Source organism: Myotis brandtii, unplaced genomic scaffold (assembly GCF_000412655.1).
Source record: "Myotis brandtii unplaced genomic scaffold, ASM41265v1 scaffold134, whole genome shotgun sequence".
NCBI classification, from domain to species: Eukaryota; Metazoa; Chordata; class Mammalia; order Chiroptera; family Vespertilionidae; genus Myotis; species Myotis brandtii.
Window position 1 is genome coordinate 2,515,819 of NW_005354756.1, and position 20,673 is coordinate 2,536,491.

Consider the following 20,673-nt stretch of genomic DNA (forward strand, 5'->3'; position numbering starts at 1 on the left):
AAGCCCTCAGCAGTTCTGCAGTGTGGATTGCTTTGCTTCTGGGAGCTCCCCACTTCCAACTAAGGTGTCGGCTTTCTTGGCTTTGCTCTGTCAGTTGCCACACATCCATCTTCACTCTCATCTCCAGAATGATGTTGCGTTCTCTACTATCTTTGTCCTAGTGGGTTTATGCTTTTAAAAAAATTCTTTTACGGTCATTTAAGAAGAATTTCAAAAAAGGACGTTCAAAAAAGTCTTCCCATTTTTAATACCAGTGTTTTATAATGTAAAACATTTAATGTATCCAAGATTATAAGATTTAGGTGTGCATCTGGATCCCTTTGGTCAGTGGTTACACAGGGTAGTTCCCTGGGTTGGCAACATTCACATCAGCTAGGAACTTGTTTAAAAAAAAACAATTTTGGGGGCCCTACCCCAGACTTACTTAGTTAAGAATGCTGGGGGGTGGGGTGGGTAGAAGCCCAGAAATCCATGTTTGAATGAGCCCTCCAGGTGGTTCCAATGCTTGCTAGAGTTTGAGAACCACTACGGTAGGTGATGAAGGGATTCTGAACATTTGAGAAACACCACCCCCCTCCCTTCAAATCCAACCAACAGAACAAAAGAGCAAGTTTGAGAAAATGTTTGTGGGCATAGATGCTTTTTCCTCCATGACACCCAGCTGTTTCCTGCCTTATATGGCTTAGACTGGGATCTCTGGGCCTGGGCATGGCGTGAGAAGAAAAGACAGTCATAGTAGAAAAGTTTGGGGAGAACAAATATCACAGGGTTCGGCCCTCTTCCACCTCTTCAGCCATCAACAGGTTAGAAGAGGAGCCTCCAGCTTCCCTCAGGGCAGGGAGCCTCTAGGAACCTGGAAACTTGGGGCGTCCATTGCCCCCCGCCTACCATCTGAGCAGCAAATACTGCCAATCGCCTTAACCACACACATTCGGCCCATTCCTCTGAGTTCCTCTGTCTGCATCTTTTCTTCTTCCCCTTCCCCACCTTGGGGAGGATCTTCGCACGTTTTCCTTTGGAACTCCCTCAGCAGCTCTCCCTCTGAGCTCGTTCTACCCTCCCTCCCAGGTATGTCTTCACTGTCATTTATACCTTTGAAGCCTTGATAAAGATCGTGGCAGGAGGATTTTGTCTAAATGAGTTCACCTACCTGCGAGATCCTTGGAACTGGCTGGATTTTAGCGTCATCACCCTGGCGTGAGTATTTCTCCACCCTGATGTGGCGTGTGTGTGTGTGTGTGTGTGTGTGTGTGTGTGTGTGTGTGTGGTGGGGCGGAGGGGAGGGCTGTGGATGTGCCCAGGTTCACACTCCGGGGTCTTTCCTCATTGCTATCTAGCTTCCTCATTTGGAACTGCATGGCCTGGGGGTTTGTTGCCACAGACTGTGGCTTTTGGGGTCACTTTCCAGGGTTAGTCCCATGTCCTCAGGGACCTCAAATCTGAGCTGGTAACTGGCCTGTCAAAGTAGATCGACAGTGCTCAGCCTTATACCTACCTGACAAGAAGGTCTTTCCCTGAGCAACCAGTGTCTGCAAAGGCTGGTTGGCCACGCCCACATGCTTGAATACCCACCCATACGTGTAGCACAAGGGACCCCCCGGCCCCCACAGCCCACAGCACATCTTCTCAGAGGGGCCATTCGGAAAGGTATTATGACAAGTCAATCAATGTTCATGTTGGTCTGTAGGTGGAAGTGCTATTGGACTCTCTGTCTCTTCTGGGTCCTTCCTAGGCTCACGTCACCCCCAGTCGTCCTTATCTGTGCTGCATGCATTCCTAGCGCCCCCTCCTTGCAGAGATGCTGACTGACTTCTGGTCCTATAGGTACATTAGCACAATGACAGATCTCCAGGGGATCTCAGGCCTGCGGACGTTCAGAGTTCTTAGAGCTTTAAAAACAGTCTCTGTGATTCCAGGTGAGCGGCTTTAACCAGCACATTTACTCATGGAGCACGTGCTGGTGTCCACAGCCTAGTGTCCTCCTTTGACTTTCACCAGAGCCCTATAATGTTCCAGAGCATGGTCCAGCTGGCGTGGCTCCATGGTTGAGCATCGACCTATGAACCAGGAGGTCACGGTTCGATTCCCAGTCAGGGCACATGTCCAGGTTGGTGGCTCCATCCCCAGTAGGGGGAATGCAGAAAGCAGCCAATCAATGATTCTCTTTTATCATTAATGTTTCTCTCCTTCTCCCTTCCTCTCTGAAATCAATAAAATATCTCCTTGCACCTCTTTCTCTTTCTCTCTCTCTTAAAGTTCCAGGGCATGGACTCTTGGCCCCACTTACTATAAAAAGAAACTGAGGCCCAGAGAGTAGAAAACACAATCATAAGTCCTCATTCCTGGTAAGAGGCAAAGTGTGACCTGGAAACCTAGTGTCTCGAGTTCTCGTCCAATGCTCTGTCCACAGCATCGCATGGTCTCACCATGAATAAGTGACAAGAAGAAGGTCAAGTCCTTGTTTTATATTCTGGTTGTGGAGGTCAGGCAATCTAGTCAGATTCACATTTATCCCTTAAACCAAAGGTGTAAACTTGGAAATAAATAAGAAGGAAGGGGGAGGCAGCCTAGGGCTCTGGTGAGTGTCTTATAGCCATTTCCATAGATCTGAAAGCTTGAGCCTCAGCCCTGTCTTTAGACACACTGAGAAAAGAACTAGGTAACCCCTGATTACAGAGATTCAGAAATGAAAGTAATTCACCAGAGCTCATCTTATTGGGCCCCCAAGATCTCTGTTGTCACCAGGAGCCCAAAGGAGACTTCCTGGTCTTTCCCAACATCCTCACACCCCACCTCACCCCATCCCCATTCCCATCCCAAGGCTTCAGTTAGGGGCTACTACTATGGGTGCCCATCTGCTGGCTAATGCTATGGAGTTCCCCTCAATCGTCACACAACTCCACCACATGCCAGCTCCCAGCCCAGGGACAGACACAGGTAGTGTAGTGCTCAGTGGGTTATTTGTTGACCAAAATAACAAGGCAAGGATTGATCCCAGACTGCTTTCCTGGTCAGAGGTCATTCTGCTACCCTTGGAACTGCTCTCGCAAAGAAGGTGATTTCGTTTGCAGAGCAGCAAACCATCCATCCTTAAACGAGCAGGGGCCTCATTTTTGCTGCCAACTGGGCTTGGCTCTGACATAGCCCCTCTCAGACTCTCTCTGTTTCCAGTGTCTCTCATGGTCTTGGTCTACTGCCTCTGTGTTTTTGTGTCTGTGTCTGTGTCTCTCTTTTCTGTCTCACTCTGTCTCCTTGGATCTCTCTCTCTCTCACTCTCTCTCTCTCTCTCTCTCACACACACACACACACACACACACACACACACACATACACTGGGTTCATGTGTCCTTAGCCTCAAGTTTCTCCCAGGATATTGAGGTAAGAAAAGAAATACAGATGCCGAGTGACTGGAATGAAGTTAGGTGCCTCATGATTATCATGATTAGCACAATGCCGGGAATATAGCAAGCACTCAACAATTCTTTTTTTATAAAATAAATATCTTTTAAAAATACTTTGATTAATTAATTAATTTATTTATTTTTAATCTTCACTGAGGATATTTTTCTGTTGATTTTTAGGGAGAGTGGAATAGAGAGGGAAAAACAGAGAGAAATATTGATGTGAGAGAAACACATTGATTGGTTGCCTCCTGCATGAGCCCCAACCAGGGCCTGGGCTAGGGGGGAGTCTATAACCAAGGTACAAGCCCATGACTGGAATTGAACCTGGGACCCTTCAGTCCACAGGTCAATGCTCTATCCACTGGGCCAAACCGGCTAGGGCTCAACAATTCTTTTTAAAATTGAATTGCTATTGTCAGGAATGTATTAGCCTTAAGATGATAAAAAATGCATTGCCTGGTATCAGTTGCCTCATCTTTACAATGGGGCAATAATCTTTACTAGGTTCATATGAGGAGCTAGGGTTGGAACTACCATAGAGTTTGTAAAACGCCTCATACCTGTACGTAGTGAGAGGGTAGGATGGCTAAGATGCAGGTGTGCCAGGCACATGTGTGTGCTGTGTGTGGTACCTTATCCATGTGGGAGTATTGCTGTCATCTTCCCATAGGGCTGAAGGTCATCGTGGGGGCCCTGATCCACTCAGTGAAGAAGCTGGCGGATGTGACCATCCTCACTGTCTTCTGTCTGGGTGTCTTTGCCCTGGTGGGCCTGCAGCTCTTCAAGGGCAACCTCAAGAACAAATGTGTTAAGAATTGCACCGCTCTCAATGATACAGCCAATTACTCCTCTTATGAAAAACTCGAGTGGAATTTCTGCCATAATGACAAAGGTCTGGTTGGCAAGGGGTGTGAAACCCCTGCGTACCTATATAGACATGTATTTTGATTCCTCTTTTCTGCTCAAATGCTTTTCCAGAGTTACCTTTTACTTTTTGATTTCCTATTTCTGTTACCAAATGTCCCTTTTACAAGGAAATGAGGTATAAGTCCAGGGGCAAGTCATTCTGCCTCTGCTGGGAGAGGCTTGACGCTGCAGAGGAAACTTAACTCACTGGGGCGGAAGACTTACAGGTGCTGCCCTCACCCCAAGGCTTGAGTTGTAGGGTTCAGAACCATATGTAAAGCTCCCACTTCTTCCTTTCTTTTGCAGACGCCTACATCAATAAGCCAGGGACTTCTGATCGCTTATTGTGTGGCAATGGATCTGATTCAGGGTGAGTGTCCAACCCATGACATAGCTCCAGCGCCCAACAATCCTTTCTCCTTCTTGTCATCAGCATTTTCTTTTTCTCTTTTTTTTCCAAATATATTTTTTATTGATTTCAGAGAGGAAGGGAGAGGGAGAGAGAGATAGAAACATCAGTGATGAGAGAGAATCACTGATTGGCTGCCTCCTGCATGCCCCCTATGGGGGATTGAGCCTGCAATCCAGGCACATGCACTGACCAGGAATCGAACCATGACCTCCTGGTTCATAGGTCTACGCTCAGCCATTGAGCCATGCCAGTCGGGCATCATGAGCATTTTCTGGGCAGAGATTGGGCTACAGGTCCTAAAGAAAATGAGGAAATGAGTAAGTCATGGCTTCTGCCACCCCAGGGCTATGGGAGAGCGTGTATAAGTTAGCTTCTGCTGTGTAACAAACAACCCCAAGATTTTGTGACTTAAAATACCAGCCATTTATTTAGCTCAGGATTCTACACATCAGCATGTTGTGCTGAGATCAATTTGGTGTTCTGGCATTGACTGGGTTCATTCATGCATATTCAGGGGCAGATTAGCTGGAGACCAGCTGATCTAGGATGGCCTCAGCTGGAGTGGTTGGTCTCTGCTCCATGAGAGAGAGAATGGTCTCTTATCCCCCAAGGCTAGCCTGGGCTTATTCTCATGGCAGAGTCAGGGTTCTGAGAGAAAGACTGAACGTGTCTCTTGAGGCTTAGAACTGGCACAATGTAACTTCTACTGCACTCTATTGACCAAGGCAAGTCAAAGGTCAGTCCAGATCCAAGAGGTAGAGAAATAGACTCCACCTTTTGATAGGAGGAGCTGCAAGATCATATTGCAAAGGAGTGTGGATACAGGGAGGAGAATAATCGTGGCCATTTTTATAAGCAATCTATCCCAGGAGGGGACGCATATATTATTAAATATGTTTTGTGTCAAATGCTCCACATTTAATTATCACACGGGTTTCATTATCCTCACATAACAGAGAAGAAGCACATGCATCAGACTTTGTCATTTCAAATCTTATGGAGGCCAGACACATGACAACAAATGAGAGGAGCGGGCTACGGGGGGGACCCATGGCAATGAGAGTTCACGCTCCATGTACAGGGGGCAGCCACTGCTCAGTGCAGCCTTTGGTTGCCATGAGGGTCCACTACTTCCAACTGTTCCAACTGTTAAAAGAGAAATAGGAAATTACGATTTTTATGTGAAATCTCCCAACTGTTAACATTGGCTACTGAATCCATAAAATGTCTATATATTATGGACCCAAATATTTCTGCAAGCCAAATTCAGCCTGCAAGCTGCCAGTTTGTGAGCTCTGGATGCTACACTGTGGAGCCCCAGTGCTGTGCTAGAGGCTCCGGGGACTGTGGCAGCACAGGGAGGTCATGGTGTGAGGTAGGGGAGGAGGTCAGGGAAGGTTTCCTGGAGGTGGTAGTTGAGTTGAGAGTTGAAGAGCAGGCTGGGTGAGTAAGAGTTTGAATGGAGGCCATTCCAGGTGGCAGAACAGAATGTGAGACAAAGAAAAGAGGGAGCCCTCCACCCCCAGGTTTGCCTCCTTCTTTGACCACTAGAGCAGATGTGAGCAGAAAGAGCACAGGAAACAGATCAGAAGGGCTCACCTCTCCCACCTCCATGGCTGGGGGCCTGGAAGATCAAAGCCCACATGACCCTACTCCCTGTTGCCCAAGTGGAGCTAGTGGTACCTATATGGAGCTCTGCCTTAATCAGCTCACTAGGAAAACAATCTCAGATAAAGCTGAGGGGTGGGTGCAAACAGGAGAATTTGATCAACATAGGCTTCTTGGCCTCTTTCTTTTTTAAAATATATTTTATTGATTTTTTTACAGAGAGGAAGTTTAGAAACATAGATGAGAGAGAAACATTGATCAGCTGCCTCCTGCACACCCGCTACTGGGGATGTGCCTGCAACCAAGGTACATGCCCTTGACCGGAATCGAACCTAGGCCCCTTCAGTCCTCAGGCAGACACTCTATCCACTGAGCCAAACTGGCTAGGGCTGGCCTCTTTCTTCACAAAGCACTTGGCATTTGGTTCTTTGGCTCAGGGAGAGAATTGTTCTGATGTCAGCTTTCATTTGCCTTTGACTTAAACTTAAAATAGGGCCCCATATTTCCTGTCTGATAAATGGCATTGCTCATGGCAATGGCTCCAGAGTAGCCCATTCACTGGGGTCCATCCATGGGTACCCCCTTAAGCTCCAATAGAAGCCAGATCTCCTGTTGGGCAGGTCCTGGACAGGTAGTGGAGGAGTGGATAGAGCTGGGATGGCAAGTAGAGGCCAGCTCAGGACACTGGGCAGAGTAAGCCCTGAAGGGCATGTTGTGACCAGCAAACCTGGGACCTATGCTGGCCTTCAGAGAAGCAGAGCCCTGAGCAGAGGCCCACACTGACCAGTGGCCCTATGGCAGAAAAGCCTGGGGTGTTAAGGTGGGAAACACATAGTAGGGAATACTTGATGATTTTCAGCATTCTTTCACATACATCCTTCTGGTAGCATCAGGTTAAAAGCAGCAGGGATTTTAATTTACATTTTATATATCATCGTTACTATGCTGAAGGCATCAGGCAAGAGGCTTTGTACCATGATCTTGTGTCATTTTCAGAGCAGTTAGCTGTTGATGCGTAGCAGCTACAGTGGGGTTCTACAGAAGGCATAGAAATAAGATTGCCCTCAGAGTTCACTAGCAAACCTACAGGTGAGGGGGTTCACTAGCTCCTTGGGGGAGCAAACCAAGAGGCTGACTATAAATGTGGGTCTACAATGTCTGGGAACCAAGGTTGGAGATAGATTTGGGATTGATTATAATCAAGTTGTTGGGGCTCTAATCAGTTGTATGGATCCCGGGCTTGCGTGTTCACATGGATGTCTGAAATAAGGAGAGCCCCAGAGGCTGGTGTTGGTGAGGGAATCCTAGAGTAGTAGAACCCAGAATGCAGATGTAGCATTACTGTTTCCTTGACCAGGCCAACCCACGAGGGTGGATAACAGAACCTCACAGGCCTTGAGCTTAGAGATATTTCTCAACATCAACTTACCCTCTTATTAAGACAGAGAAGAGTCCAGCACTCCCACCCCAATGCTCACCAAGAAATCATCTTCAATTTGACATTCCTTTATAGGTCAGTCTCCATAAGCTACTTGACAGTTACAGTTCTCCTTTTAAATAAGTACAATTAAATTATAGCATTTTAAAGCATTTAAGAGAGAGAGAGAGAGAGAGAGAGAGAGAGAGAGAGAGAGAGAGAAGGTACTCAGTAGGTGGAAAATGTTTTCATTGTTATATATAATTGGTCGGTAAACTTGGCTAAGGTGAGTCCTCCTTTAATGGAGAATTCTGCAGGTAATGCCAACAGGCTCAGGTGTTAAGTCTATGTTATTCATACCAGCTCTCCCACCCCTGGTGTGAACTTGCAAAGAGCTCATCACCTTATACTATAAGGCTTATAGGGTCATGTCTGAGCAGTCTGCTGGGCCACTTCTCTGGGCCACTTCCTTCTGCATGAAACTCTGAAGTGAGAATATTGTCATCCCCATTTAATGGACAAGAGAAACTGAGACCTAAAGAGACTAAGTGTCCAAGGTTATCTGGCTCATAAGAGGAGGTTCAGGCCTTGAATTCCAATCTCCCCACAGCGCCACTCAATATTGCCCCCAATAAACAGGGTTCTGTGCAATTGATGACCTTCTCTTCTCTTGCTGCAGCCACTGCCCTAAAGGTTATTTCTGCATGAAAACATTTGACAACCCAGATTTTAACTACACCAGCTTTGATTCCTTCGCATGGGCTTTCCTCTCACTGTTCCGCCTCATGACACAGGATTCCTGGGAACGCCTCTACCAGCAGGTATTGATATGCATGTCCCCACACAGACTTGGTTGAAGGCGAAGGGGTCAGCTTCAACATGGCTACATTTTTCCTGGAGGAACCTGACAATGTCAGGGGCCCATCTACTCTGGGCACATGTCTCTCTTCTTTCTCTTGAATCTGCAGACCCTGAGGGCTTCTGGGAAAATCTATATGGTCTTTTTCGTGCTTGTCATCTTCCTGGGATCTTTCTACCTGGTCAACTTGATTTTGGCTGTCGTCACCATGGCATATGAGGAGCAGAACAAGGCAACCATGGATGAAATTGAAGCCAAGGAGAAGAAGTTCCAGGAGGCCCTTGAGATGCTCCGGAAGGAGCATGAGGTCTGTGAGGGGTGGAAGCTTTGTGAAGGCTGTTGAAGGCTGTACAGTCTTAGGCAGAGGTTTGGACCAGTCCCTTAGGTTAAGGCTCTTAATCTCAGGAACTTTAGGAAGATTCATCTTACCTCAGGGACTATCTTACATCATGGTTTCTTAAGAAGAAGAAGAAGAATCCGAGTGAAGAAGTTAGATAAGTGATTTATTGAGGGGTGCCCTCAGAAGATGGAGAGTGAAGGAAGCAGAATAGGGTAGGGTAAGAATTAAATGAGAAAGTAGCCTCAGCTAGAGACTACATTTGGCCAGATCCCATGGGAACTCTGGGGCATGCTTGTATCATGCTAACTTGAAGCAAGAGGCCCCGCCTTTTGTACCCTCATACCTGCCCCAGCCAGATGTACAGTCAAAGGAAACTTTCTGCAGAACGCTGCAGCTGTGAGCCATTAGCAGCAAACACTCCAGCAGCTGGAGATGAGTGTCCTGACCAGGTAAAAGGGATCTGGACCGGTCATCAACAGGGTTTCCTTTGAATAAGAGAGGTGACCCAGAGGTAGCTCTTCCTGCTGTGTCTCAATCCCACCACCACCCAAGTCCTCATCCTGACTTCCTCTGTTTCAGATGCCTTCAGCTCTGTGACACCCCATGTCTGGGGGACACATGTATGCTAAGCTCAACCAGATACTCTTGGCTGCAGCTGCTGTTCTCTCTCCTCAGGTGCTGGCAGCAATGGGGATTGACACCGCCTCTCTCCACTCCCACAGTGGATCACCTTTACCCTCCAAAAGAGCCAATGAAAAAAGGCACAGAATGAAGCCAAAGGTGTCAGATGGCTCCACAGATGACAATAAATCACCACAATCGGAGCCTTACAACCAACGCAGGATGGTAAGGGGCTCAGGTTTGTGCTCTAAATTAGATTACCCACCGTTGCAGCTGTTGTATACGTCGGTTTGCAACAGGGAGCTAGCTGGAGGCACAGACCTTGGGAGGCTGTTTTAGTAAAGCCAGACCCCAAAATTGTGGCCTATACCAGGGCAGGGTCATTATGGATGGGAAAATATGGTGGATTATAAAGACTTTGATGGGTAGGGATGGAATCAATAAGACTGGGACTGTGGAATGTGGAAAAAGTAGAGGAGTTCAAAATGACTCCCAGGTTTCAAGCTTGGGCAATTAGATGGGTGGTGATTCTAAGTCAGGAGCACTGGAGGAAGAAGCTAAGTGTGTTGGAAAGTGGTGAACCCATATTGGACATGATAACTTGGAGGTGTCTGTGGACCTGTGGTTATCCTGAGTCAGCTTCCTTCTGACACACTCACTGTCCACAATTCTGTAACCTGGAGGGAGGTTCTTGTCCGTGGTGCTGAAATCATTTGCAAGCTTTTTCTGACCTCATGCCTCAGCCCCTACAGCTCAAGTGCCTACCTATTGTTGGCACAGAAGATCCCAGCACCCATCTCTGTGATACTGTCCAGTCTGGGAATAACTTGAGTACCTCACTGCAGATCCTGTAGCAATTCTGCCCCACAGCAAGCCTCTACCTCCCACTCTAAGATTCACGGTACTCACCAAGTTTCCTCCCACCACCTTCTTCTCCCTTCAAAGTCCTGTGTACCCCACCTATGACCTTTCCACAGGCCTGAGAGATAATAACCCCTTTGTGGTACAAAGGTAACCACTCTAGTAGTATGGGAAAGGGGATAAAATGGCTATTTTGGGGCCTTCTGACTCTCACTTCCTTCTCAATCTCTTTTCCTGTGCTCATCTGAAGGACATTTCACTTTTTGGAATACCATCTGTACAACCCTCAAACTTGTGTGTGCAACAAGCACACAGACACACTCACCTGCACACTGGCCTCAGAGACACCCACACTTTAGCATTTATCAGAGTTTGTGTCCTTCCCTTCCTTGCTCTGCCTCTTGAGGAACACCTGGCATGCACAGGGCACAGTTCAGAAGAAGTTTCAAAGGGGATTTGACCAGGGATTTGACAATCAGGATGAATTGCAGCTTCAAGGAGATGTCAATGATACTCTGAATTGGGCTTTAAGTTTCCCCATAACTCAGCACCTGGATTTCCAATAATTGTTGGGTGTATGTGGTTATCTTTCCAGCTATGCTCACCTTCAAAGGGAAAAAAGAGGAACTATGTCTTGTTCATTCAACAATACTAGGTGCTTGGTATGAAGAGATTACTAAAACATGGTCTGCCTCCCAAGGACTGCCATTTGGATGGAAGTGGCAGACATAAAAACAGATACATGTTAAATACTCTATCAGGGACAAGTGAATGGTGTTTGGGAAATAGAAGAAGAAACACAACTCTTACAGGATTGGGCTGTATCAGGAAAGGCTTCACTGGAGGAGAGAATCATTAAAATGAAAAGTAAATAGTGAGTAGGGGGTCCTCCAGTAACTGAGGCCTGGGAGGGTTTGGGGGTATATTTTCCAGGCACAAAGAAGAACATGTACAAGCAAAGACAGGAAGATGCCATTTGGGCAATTCTTTAATGCTACCTGGTTAATTGGAGGCCATTCAAGAAGGCATCCCCTTCCTCTTTTCCCCGGTATATTCATGTGGTAAATAGACCATAGGCAGTTTTTATATAAAGCCATTTTCTTACCACCAGAAGTGAGAGAATGGTTGGAGGGAGCTAGGAAAGACACAGTCAGGGTCTCAGGGAACCCACAGGAAACTGGTTTGTCTGCTTGGATGATGCATGTTATGGCAAGTCTAATACTTAAAATCAGGAGTCATTGCTGCCCTGGCCTGTTTTGGTCAGTGATTAGAGCGTCGGCCCAGGAACCAAAGGATCTGGAGCTGGATTCCCGGTCAAGGGCACATAAGTCAGTTGCAGGCTCAATTCCTGGCTCCAGTTGGGGTACGTGCAGGAGGCAACCAATCGATGTGTCTCTCTCACATTGATATTTCTCTCTCTCCACCCCCTCCTTCCCTCCACTCTCTCTAAAACAGTCAAGGTAAGGATTAACAAAAAAAAAGAGAAGTCATTGCCCACAATAGGTTAATTTTGAAATATTAATTGTTGGCTAAGGAGGCACTGCCTGTCAAATATGGGACAAAAAATTTTCTTCCTCCTTTCTTTATAGGTTTGCTTAGTGCCCAAGTACAAATAATTTGGTTGTCCAATCTTTAATAAGGATTTACTGACTCTGCTACTTTGCTTCAAAAGTGAGAAGGGTTTGTGGATTTTTATGAGTCCCATGTTCCTTGGACATATATCCTAGGCAAAGAGTGCCCTGTTTACAATCTCAGGATTTCAATGATGATTGCTGAAACTTCTGTGAGTTAAGGGGATAAGTAAGGAGAATGCTAACGGACAAAATGTCTCAATTTTGGCACTTTAGTAAATAAAAGAAATTCTTGATGTAAAAAATGTCAAAAGCTGTAAATAATTTTTAAAATATTTTTTTAAATTGATATTTAGAGAGAGAGAGAGGATGGGAGAGGGAAAAAGAGAGAGAAACATTGATGTGCGAGTAACACATCAACCAGCTGCCTCCTGCACGACCCCCACCAGGGATTGAGCCTGCAATCCAGGCATGTTCCCTGACAGGAAACTGAACCAGTAACCCCTCAGTACACGGGACAATACCCAACCAACTGAGCCACGCAGACCAGGACTATAGAGAATTTTTATGAGTTTGTTTGAGTCAAATTAATGACACTTGCTGGAAAGCAAGAATCCCAACGGATTGAGGAAATGCTCCTGAAAATGGCAGTTTTAACACTTATTTTATACATCAGCATCAAAGGGGAGGATGTAAGGGGGTTCCATGGGTGGGAGATTAGGAAAGGGGGAGAAAGCAAAATTGGGAAAATCTTGGATATTGGATAGAGAGTAAAATGAAGAGACACATACTTCTTTTACATTGGTGGGTAAAGGGTAGTTAACATTTACAGCACATAGAGATGGTATGTGGGAGAACAAGATATCAATCAGGGATTCTATGGTCTCATATTCTGGTGGGAGATTATGTCCTGGAAAAGGGGAATTACCCTGACATTCCAAAGGTAAGTTATCATAGATGCAAAAAGATGATAGATAGTTTCAGTAAAGGTAAAATTGACCTTTGCCAATGAAGATACTGGCCCAGGACATGACTGCCTGCCACGACTCACCTTTTGTTAGGAAGTTTTCATTTCAGACCATCCTATTTCATTACATTAGGTCTCTTGCAGGCCACCCCTGAGCTTGTCAGGTGTAGTATGTGTCCCCTTTTTTGTCCACAGAAGTAAGGGAGGGGGAAATTTTCAGCAGTATGATCAGAGTTTGGTAGGAAGTCAGTGTTTAGATTTTAGAAATACCTATATGACCTATGGACATAATTGATAACTTGTTATGGTCAGGTTCCCACAATGGCCATGGGAACTAGCTCACCCAGCAACCTGACCCTCCCTGAGCTCTGGGCCTATGAATTAGTTCCTTTTCTCTGGCAACTGTAGGTCACACAATTCCCTCAGAGGCAGATTTTGATGGGAAATGTTTATTGATTTGGAGGAATGTCATTATTCTTCCAGGAAATTAGGCTGTAACTCTCCCCTCAATCTCCCCATTGTCGACTATTCAAAGTTTGCCTCAAGGGATCCTGGAAGCTTATTGCATGGCAAAGCTCTTGTCTTCTCCTTTGCCGCACATGTAGGCTGAGTCTAATGAATTGTAGAACCTAATTTTCCGGTCATAAAGTGCACTGGGTCATTCAACAACCATTTACCATGCATGTTCCAGAACTAGTTCACATAGCAGACTCTCCTCAGGTCACAACTTGCATGTGGAGTAGCCCGGTGGCCAAAGGCTGGTAAACAGATGACACATCTGATTGAACCACAAGGTTGTCCTCTAACATGTCTTTGGCCATGAGGACCTATTTGCTGATCTTAAGCACCCTAGAATCTGTCATCTCTCTTGGCTTTTTCTCAGGTTGTGTCAAGAATATTTTCCCTTATTCTCCCCTCGTGTTTACCTAGACGACCCCTTAGATCTGTGTCCTTCATTTGCTGCTAGATGGTCATGAGAATAAGGGTAGGGAAATGGGAAAGAGCAGAGCCAGGTGCTGGGCTCCAGACTGTCCTGCAGGGCGAGCTTCCAGCCTCCTCCTTTCCTGCTCCTCTGGGGCAATGCCCAGTCTTTCCTAGGCCTCACCTCTGGGAGACGCCGGGCTAGCCATGGCAGTGTGTTCCATTTCCGGGCCCCTGTCCGAGACGGCTCATTCCCTGATGGGGTCACAGATGATGGAGTCTTTCTTGGAGACCGCGACAGCTATCGGGGCTCCCTGCTGTTGGGTGGGAGTATCAACCAACCAGTCCCTCTCCCTAAGAGCCCGCTACCTCAAGCCACCAACCCTGGATCAGGGCATGAAGAGGATGGACACCCGCCACTGCCCACTGGTGAGCATGGACCTGGAGTCACAGAAGGCTCGGTGAGTTTGGGAGTGTTCTTTGGGGCTGCTCTCCAGTTGGGCCAAGGCGTTCTGAGTGTCACCCATGAAAGGGTCCTTTAGACTTCATTCTGCCCAATACCTCCCATTCATCCCCATTTTACTGACTGGACAAGTGAGACCCAGAAAGAGAGGTTGGGTTTACCTGCGTTCAAACAGGTTTTCTGGTTTACTCTGTAAAGGGATACAAATTATTTTCCAGTTGGTCCCATATTTTCTTCAGTGTTTCTCTGTCCCCACTTGCTATCACTGCTTTAGAGATAGGCCTGCTTGCTCTCTGGATAAGTAAGAGAAAAATGGAAGATTCTCCGCCTCCCTGGGGCTCTGTGCAAATTACTCTGGGCTTGGCTAATGGGGCCCAGAGAAATCCTAGCAGGTGCCCTGGACAGACCTGAGCAAATGCAAAGTAGGCAACAGTGACTGAATGGTCAGCACTCTCAATAGAATAATCACAGAATGTAATGCCAAGCCAGGGACTCCTCATTGGATGGGGAGCCATGATAGATGTGAGCTCTCCATCCAGTTGCAGTTATGATGCTGCTAGTGTTTCTTGGTTGCCCTGGCTGGCCTCTGACACACAGCAGTTTGCAAATGGACTTGTGAGCAGACCACTGGATGGCTCTTCTGACTTGGATAAGTCTTACAGAGTTACCTCGGCTGCCTCTCTGATGGGATGCCAGCAAGAAACAGATGAAGGAACCGCTCCAATGGGCAAGAGTTTAGAGGAAAACTTTCAGGGAGTGGGCAGGGCTCTGGGAGCTAAGAAGAGACAGTGAGGTCCCTAGAGACCAGCCCCGTGGGAAGATGTATGTGCCGAGGCTGGAGGGGCAAGAGGAAGGACCAGAATCAGGACTCAGCAAGAGCTACTGCTTTGTGTAGAGGCGGCTTCACAGAACTTGCCATCTCAGGTAGAAAATTACAGCCAGGGCCCAGCCACAGCCCAGCAGGGGGAAGCCAGATGGTAGATCCAGAGCTCCTCTTTCCTTCCAGCCTCTGATCTCCTATCTGTGCCTCCCATTGGTCAAACCCAACCAGAGCCAGAGGGTGAGGGTGATGCGTACACAGGACTGGGCAGAGAAGAGAGAGTAGGTCTTTAAGGACCAACAGGAATCCCCAGCACAGAGTCCTGAAGTCAAAGCCAGTCTGCAGGGCCCCCTCAGGGGTGTCTAACCTTCTAGAAAATGCCTCATTCAAGAAACATTATTATTGATCCCTAGATTACTACTTTCCTAGATATTCCAACTTGGATACATTTTTGGTAAATTATTTGGCTTGTGCAGGATTAAGTCTTTAAGCCCTCTGTGTCACACAAACCTGGGTTTCAATCACAGCTGTGTCATTTACTAACTGAGTCACCTTTAGCAAGTCCCTTAAATTCTTCATGCCTCTGTGTCTCCCCTTATAAAAAGGCTTCTAAATAGCTAAACGGTTCAATGGAATCAGAAAGTGCCTATATTTGTATACAGGTGTCTAACGAATAACTCCAGTATCTGCTAGCATCTTTGGTTGAGCCCTCATGATTGGAAACTTTCTTTATATGTATTAAGCACTTACTGTATACCTATCAGCTTCAGCCATGGTCAGTGCTCAATAAATGGTTGCTGAATTTGGGTTCTGAATGGTTTGTGCAGTGCTCAGTCAGGTGCTGTGGGCTTTGGACTCCCCACATCCAGGGGATGTGGGTGATAGAGGTTGGGGCCTGGCATAGGACCCAGACAGAACCTCTGATTGAAGGCCCAAAGAGGGAAGTGTCAAAAGGATTGTGTCAGATAACTGAAAACTGGACAGTGAACACTCACAAATGTCCCTCAGAAAGAAAGAGACTGTGTGGAATTAGAACCCGGGTTATATGTGGAGAGGGAAATGGGCCAATGAGAAGGGAGGTCCAGAAAGCCTATCGTGGAGTAGTATACATCCCATGCATATTCTGTGTGAATGTCATATGCACAGCCCAGAGGACATCTCATATGACTGCCTGGCCTGCTGCTCCTCTCCCTTTGGTAGAAGCCCTCCCCCACCCTGGTGCCAGGTCCCTGTCCCAGGGCAGAAGTTTGCAGAGCCTTGGGTGAGCCCAGGCCACTCTGTTAGCTGCAGACCTGGGCTCGGGCTGCACCCCAGCTCAGTGTCCTGCTCGTCATGCTTGAGTTCTTATCCCAAGTTCAAGCAGCAGCCCAGTTTCTCTGAGCGAGACTGCCGAGGGACCCAGCTTCACTGGGCAGCTCACAGCTACAAGAGACTGGCCGATAGAGGCCGAGTGAGCTCTCTTTGCCACTGAAAAACTATCAAGTCAAGTCTGGGGAGAGCCCTGACTCTGCTTGTGTCCCAGCAGGCGTCTGAAGCAGGACAAACGAAGACGTTCTTAACAGCAGAATACTTGAATGAACCCTTCCGAATCCAAAGGGCGATGAGTGTGGTCAGTATCATGACCTCCGTCCTCGAGGGTAAGTGCTACTCATTGGAAGGTCACTGTCATGAGTCCCCATGTGAGCAGCAAGGGGGATGCCCCAGCCCTGTGTCAAAGGGCACCCATCTCTGTGTCCTGGGATCCTAAACATGCCTCTTTTTTCTGCCTTTGGCCCATTACCCTTAGTCAACGTGGGGTTTTTGGAATGTGGATAATTTTTCAAATAGCAACTGTGAAATACAAACAGCTTGCTTTTCCATTTATTCCCCAGAACTCTCAGGCTTCCTCCTTCCCCCTTTTCTCGTGTATTCACCCATCAGCAACAGTTTGTTGAGCACCTGCTCTGTGGATGGCATTGTTCCAGGTGCTGAGGATTCAGTGGTCAGCAAGCTGGAAGCCCGCCCTCATGGAATCTACACCCTGGGGCTGGGGTATACAGATGATAAGCACAAATAGGTATTCAGGTAGTGATAAGAAGTAAAAGAAAAATTAAGGAAGGAAGGAGGTGGAGAATAAGGAGTTAAAGAAGGGGATAGTTTTTCTTTAAATATATTTTTTATTGATTTCAGAGAGGAAGAGAGAGGGAACGATAGAAATATCAGTGATGAGAGAGAATCATTAATAGGCTGCCTCCTGCACATCCCCTACTGGGGACTGAGCCCACAACCCAGGCATGTGCCCCTGAGCAGAATCGAACCCAGGACTTTTCAGTCTGCAGGCCAACGCTCTATCCACTGAGCCAAACCGGCTAGGGCAGAAGGGGCTATTTTAGATGGGGTGGTCGTGGAAGGCTATTCTCCCTAAATAGACCAGAAATCTGAATAAAGTTAGGGAATCAGCCTTGTGAGAACCTGGGGGAGAAGGTTCCAGACAGATGAACAGCAAATGCAATGCATTTTGCAGGAACGAACAAAATGTGTGTCCTAAGAACAAAAGCAGTTTTGGTTGGATGAGAAGCAATAGAGGGTAGTAAAGAACTAGAGCCCAACTGTCTGAGTTTGCATCCTGGCTCTGCCACTTGCGGTAAGCTGTGCAATCTTGGGGCTCCATTAACTGTTCTGTGCCTCAGTTTTCTCATCTGTAAAATAGTGAAAATGTACAGTAGGTTATAAATTCCACAGGTCAGAGATATATCTGTTCGGCTCACAGCTGGATCTCCAGTACCTAGAATAGAAGTGCTGGCACATGCTAGGTGCTCAACAAATAGTTGTTGAATGAATAGTAAATGAGTGTGATGCACAAAAAGTGATATTGGGGGGGGTGGTAATACTAATTTGTAATGACCTAGGCCAGTGGTCGGCAAACTGCGGCTCGGCAAACCGCGGCTCGCGAGCCACATGCGGCTCTTTAGCCCCTTGAGTGTGGCTCTTCCACAAAATACCGCCTCTTCCACAAAATACCGACTTCTGCGCATGGGCCACAAAGTTTCAATCGCACTGTACGTGCGCACCCGCACATGGTATTTTGTGGAAGAGCCACACTCAAGGGGCCAGAGAGCCGCATGTGGCTCGCGAGCCGCGGTTTGCCAACCACAGACCTAGACTGATGAACAGGGATTGTCATATATTCTGAGGTGGGACAGACTTCCCCTCAAGGAAGATACTATGAGAGGTAGTGATAAGAAGTAAAGGAGGTGAGGAAAGGCAGGAGAAATAATGACATTTTTCTGGGTAAAGGTGACCTCAGGTTAGGTCAGAGGTGTTTGAGCATAGGGCCGATGAGCTGTGATCTTCTCTGGTTGAACATTATGTCCTCTATACCCATGGAGTCCATGAAGGAAGCTTGATGCTGTCAGAATTATGATTGGATTTACAAAGTCCACCACTTTGGGAGTGATTGTGCCTGAGAAAGTTTGGCCCAAGCCAATAAGAACTTGGCAGTTCCCCGAAGTTGGGGCAGGTGAACCACCTACGCTTGGCATACAAGCCAAGATTTGACAGTTGTCCAAACCAGAAGACCAGAAGCAGGAGTACAGCAGTGAGCACAACCTAGTCTCTACCCTCATGCTAAGTCGGGGAGAAGGACATGGAACAAGTTACTTCTGGGGTGCTGAGTGTCTTAAGGAGAAGTGCAGGGTGCTCAGCGAGATGTGGTAAGTTTAGCCAGGGGTTAGGGATGTATTCCAGATAGAAACAACAGCAAAATCCCTGAAGCAAAAGACAGCATTACACTTGAAGAATTGAAAAAGCTTGCTGGAGCTGGAGCATAGAGAGCCAGGAAGAGAGGGCCTTACAATAAGGCTAGAGAGATGGACTGGGGCCAGACCCACAGGACTTCTTAGACCATATTAAGGATTTTGGACTTCATCCTAAGAGCAGTGAGGTGCCACTAAAGGATTGGCAGCAGAGGCGCTACATTTGCATTTTATAAAGGTTACTCTGGATGCATGTAGAGAAGGGAATTAAGAGGGGAATGGCATTGGCAGGGGACCAGTTAGGACGAAACCAGGGAAATATGGCAGTGCTTGGACTCTGGGGTGGTGGCAGGGGGGACGATGGAAATGGAAGGATCTGAGAGCTATCTAAGGAGCATAAGAGTCAAGATTTGGTGGTTCACATGGTTCTGGCATAAGCACCTAAAGGGATGCTGGTGCAATGACATAAAGGGAACACTTTAGGGGGACAGGGAGATTCACTGGGGACAGATGAGCAAGGAGGATCATGAGTTGAGTCTGTGACATATTGGGTTTCAGGAGCCCCTGAGACATCCAGGTGGAGATGACCAGGAGGAAGTCGGTTTTATGATAAATAGGTCTAGAGCTTAGACGTTGAGAGTGACCTAGTGATACGCCATTGAAAGCAGTTGAATACAGACAGTAATTTTGAAATGGTGCAAGTGGATGGATGATGTTGAGGGAATCAAGTAAGATGAGAAGAAGGTCTGGGACAAAGTTCTAAGAAGCAACAACCTTTAATGATTGAACAGACGAAATGCAGTCAGTAGAGGAGGCTAGGCGGGAATGCCTAGGCATAAGAGAAGACCCAGGGAATACAACACAGAGCCAAAGGTCTAAATTCCTTCAAGAAGAACAGAAAGGTCAAAAGAGGCAGTGCTATAGAAACGTGTAAGATCAAGCCTCAAAAAAGTCCAGGGCTTTCGGTCATGTGATGTCTTTGGTGATTGAGCAAGAGAGGATTGGTGGAGTGGGGGTGGGGGGCAGGCAGAAGCCACATTGGAGGGAGGGATGAAGAATAAATGAGAGATAAGGATTTGGAGATATTATATATAAACAACTTTTTCAAGAAGTTTTTCTGTGAAGAGAAGGAGATAGTAAAAATGACACTATAGTGTAAGTAGAGTTGAAGGAAGATTTTATTTTGGTTTTCTTATGTGGCTTTCTTAAAAAGGATATTTACATGCTAATCGAGATGATCTGTGAGAATGGGAGAGATTGAACGTAAAGGAAAGAGAGGGAATGTTCCATAAATTCTTGAAGTGGCTAGCAGGAGAGAACGCACAGGTGGAGACATCGGCTGTTAATAAAAGGGGGGGCATCTCTTTAATAATAACAGGAGGAAAGTTCTTTCTGGAATAGTTTTTTTGCAGAAGACTCTTTGGGGGAAAAACCCTGATCATTTACAAGCTAGCAAGTGCATAATTCTTTTAGCTTCTGTATCTCCCCAGTCAAGAGCAGCAAAGTTGAGGCTGTTTACAAGGCTGAGTCTCTTCCTGTCCTGCCTCACAGACAGGCTGCTTCCTGCCACAATGGTGTCTCTGCAAGATTCCTCACTCAGCACTGCTTCCTGTGCTTCTTTTTAGTGCCAGAGAGAGGAGTGGAGTCGGGGAGATGGAGGTTGGAGGAGAGAGGAGGAAGTGACAAGTAGTAGTCTGGAAGGCTGAAGGTGTGGACTGAAATAGAGAAATGTGGCAGAATTTTTGGACAGTGACCAGCTGGGACTCATG

The 20,673-nt window shown here is 46.9% G+C and overlaps 1 protein-coding gene across 1 annotated transcript in view; it reads left to right on the forward strand.

Moving 5' to 3' along the window:
• Nucleotides 1-20,673, forward strand: part of SCN10A (sodium channel, voltage gated, type X alpha subunit) — a 100,657-nt gene that overhangs the window by 38,031 nt on the left and 41,953 nt on the right. Inside the window, exons 5-13 of the mRNA XM_014534926.1 lie at nucleotides 1,069-1,197; nucleotides 1,825-1,916; nucleotides 4,075-4,266; nucleotides 4,614-4,680; nucleotides 8,427-8,568; nucleotides 8,716-8,913; nucleotides 9,622-9,792; nucleotides 14,055-14,348; nucleotides 16,696-16,807. Coding sequence (XP_014390412.1) covers nucleotides 1,069-1,197; nucleotides 1,825-1,916; nucleotides 4,075-4,266; nucleotides 4,614-4,680; nucleotides 8,427-8,568; nucleotides 8,716-8,913; nucleotides 9,622-9,792; nucleotides 14,055-14,348; nucleotides 16,696-16,807 — 1,397 coding nt within the window. The remainder of the gene's footprint in view (nucleotides 1-1,068; nucleotides 1,198-1,824; nucleotides 1,917-4,074; nucleotides 4,267-4,613; nucleotides 4,681-8,426; nucleotides 8,569-8,715; nucleotides 8,914-9,621; nucleotides 9,793-14,054; nucleotides 14,349-16,695; nucleotides 16,808-20,673) is intronic.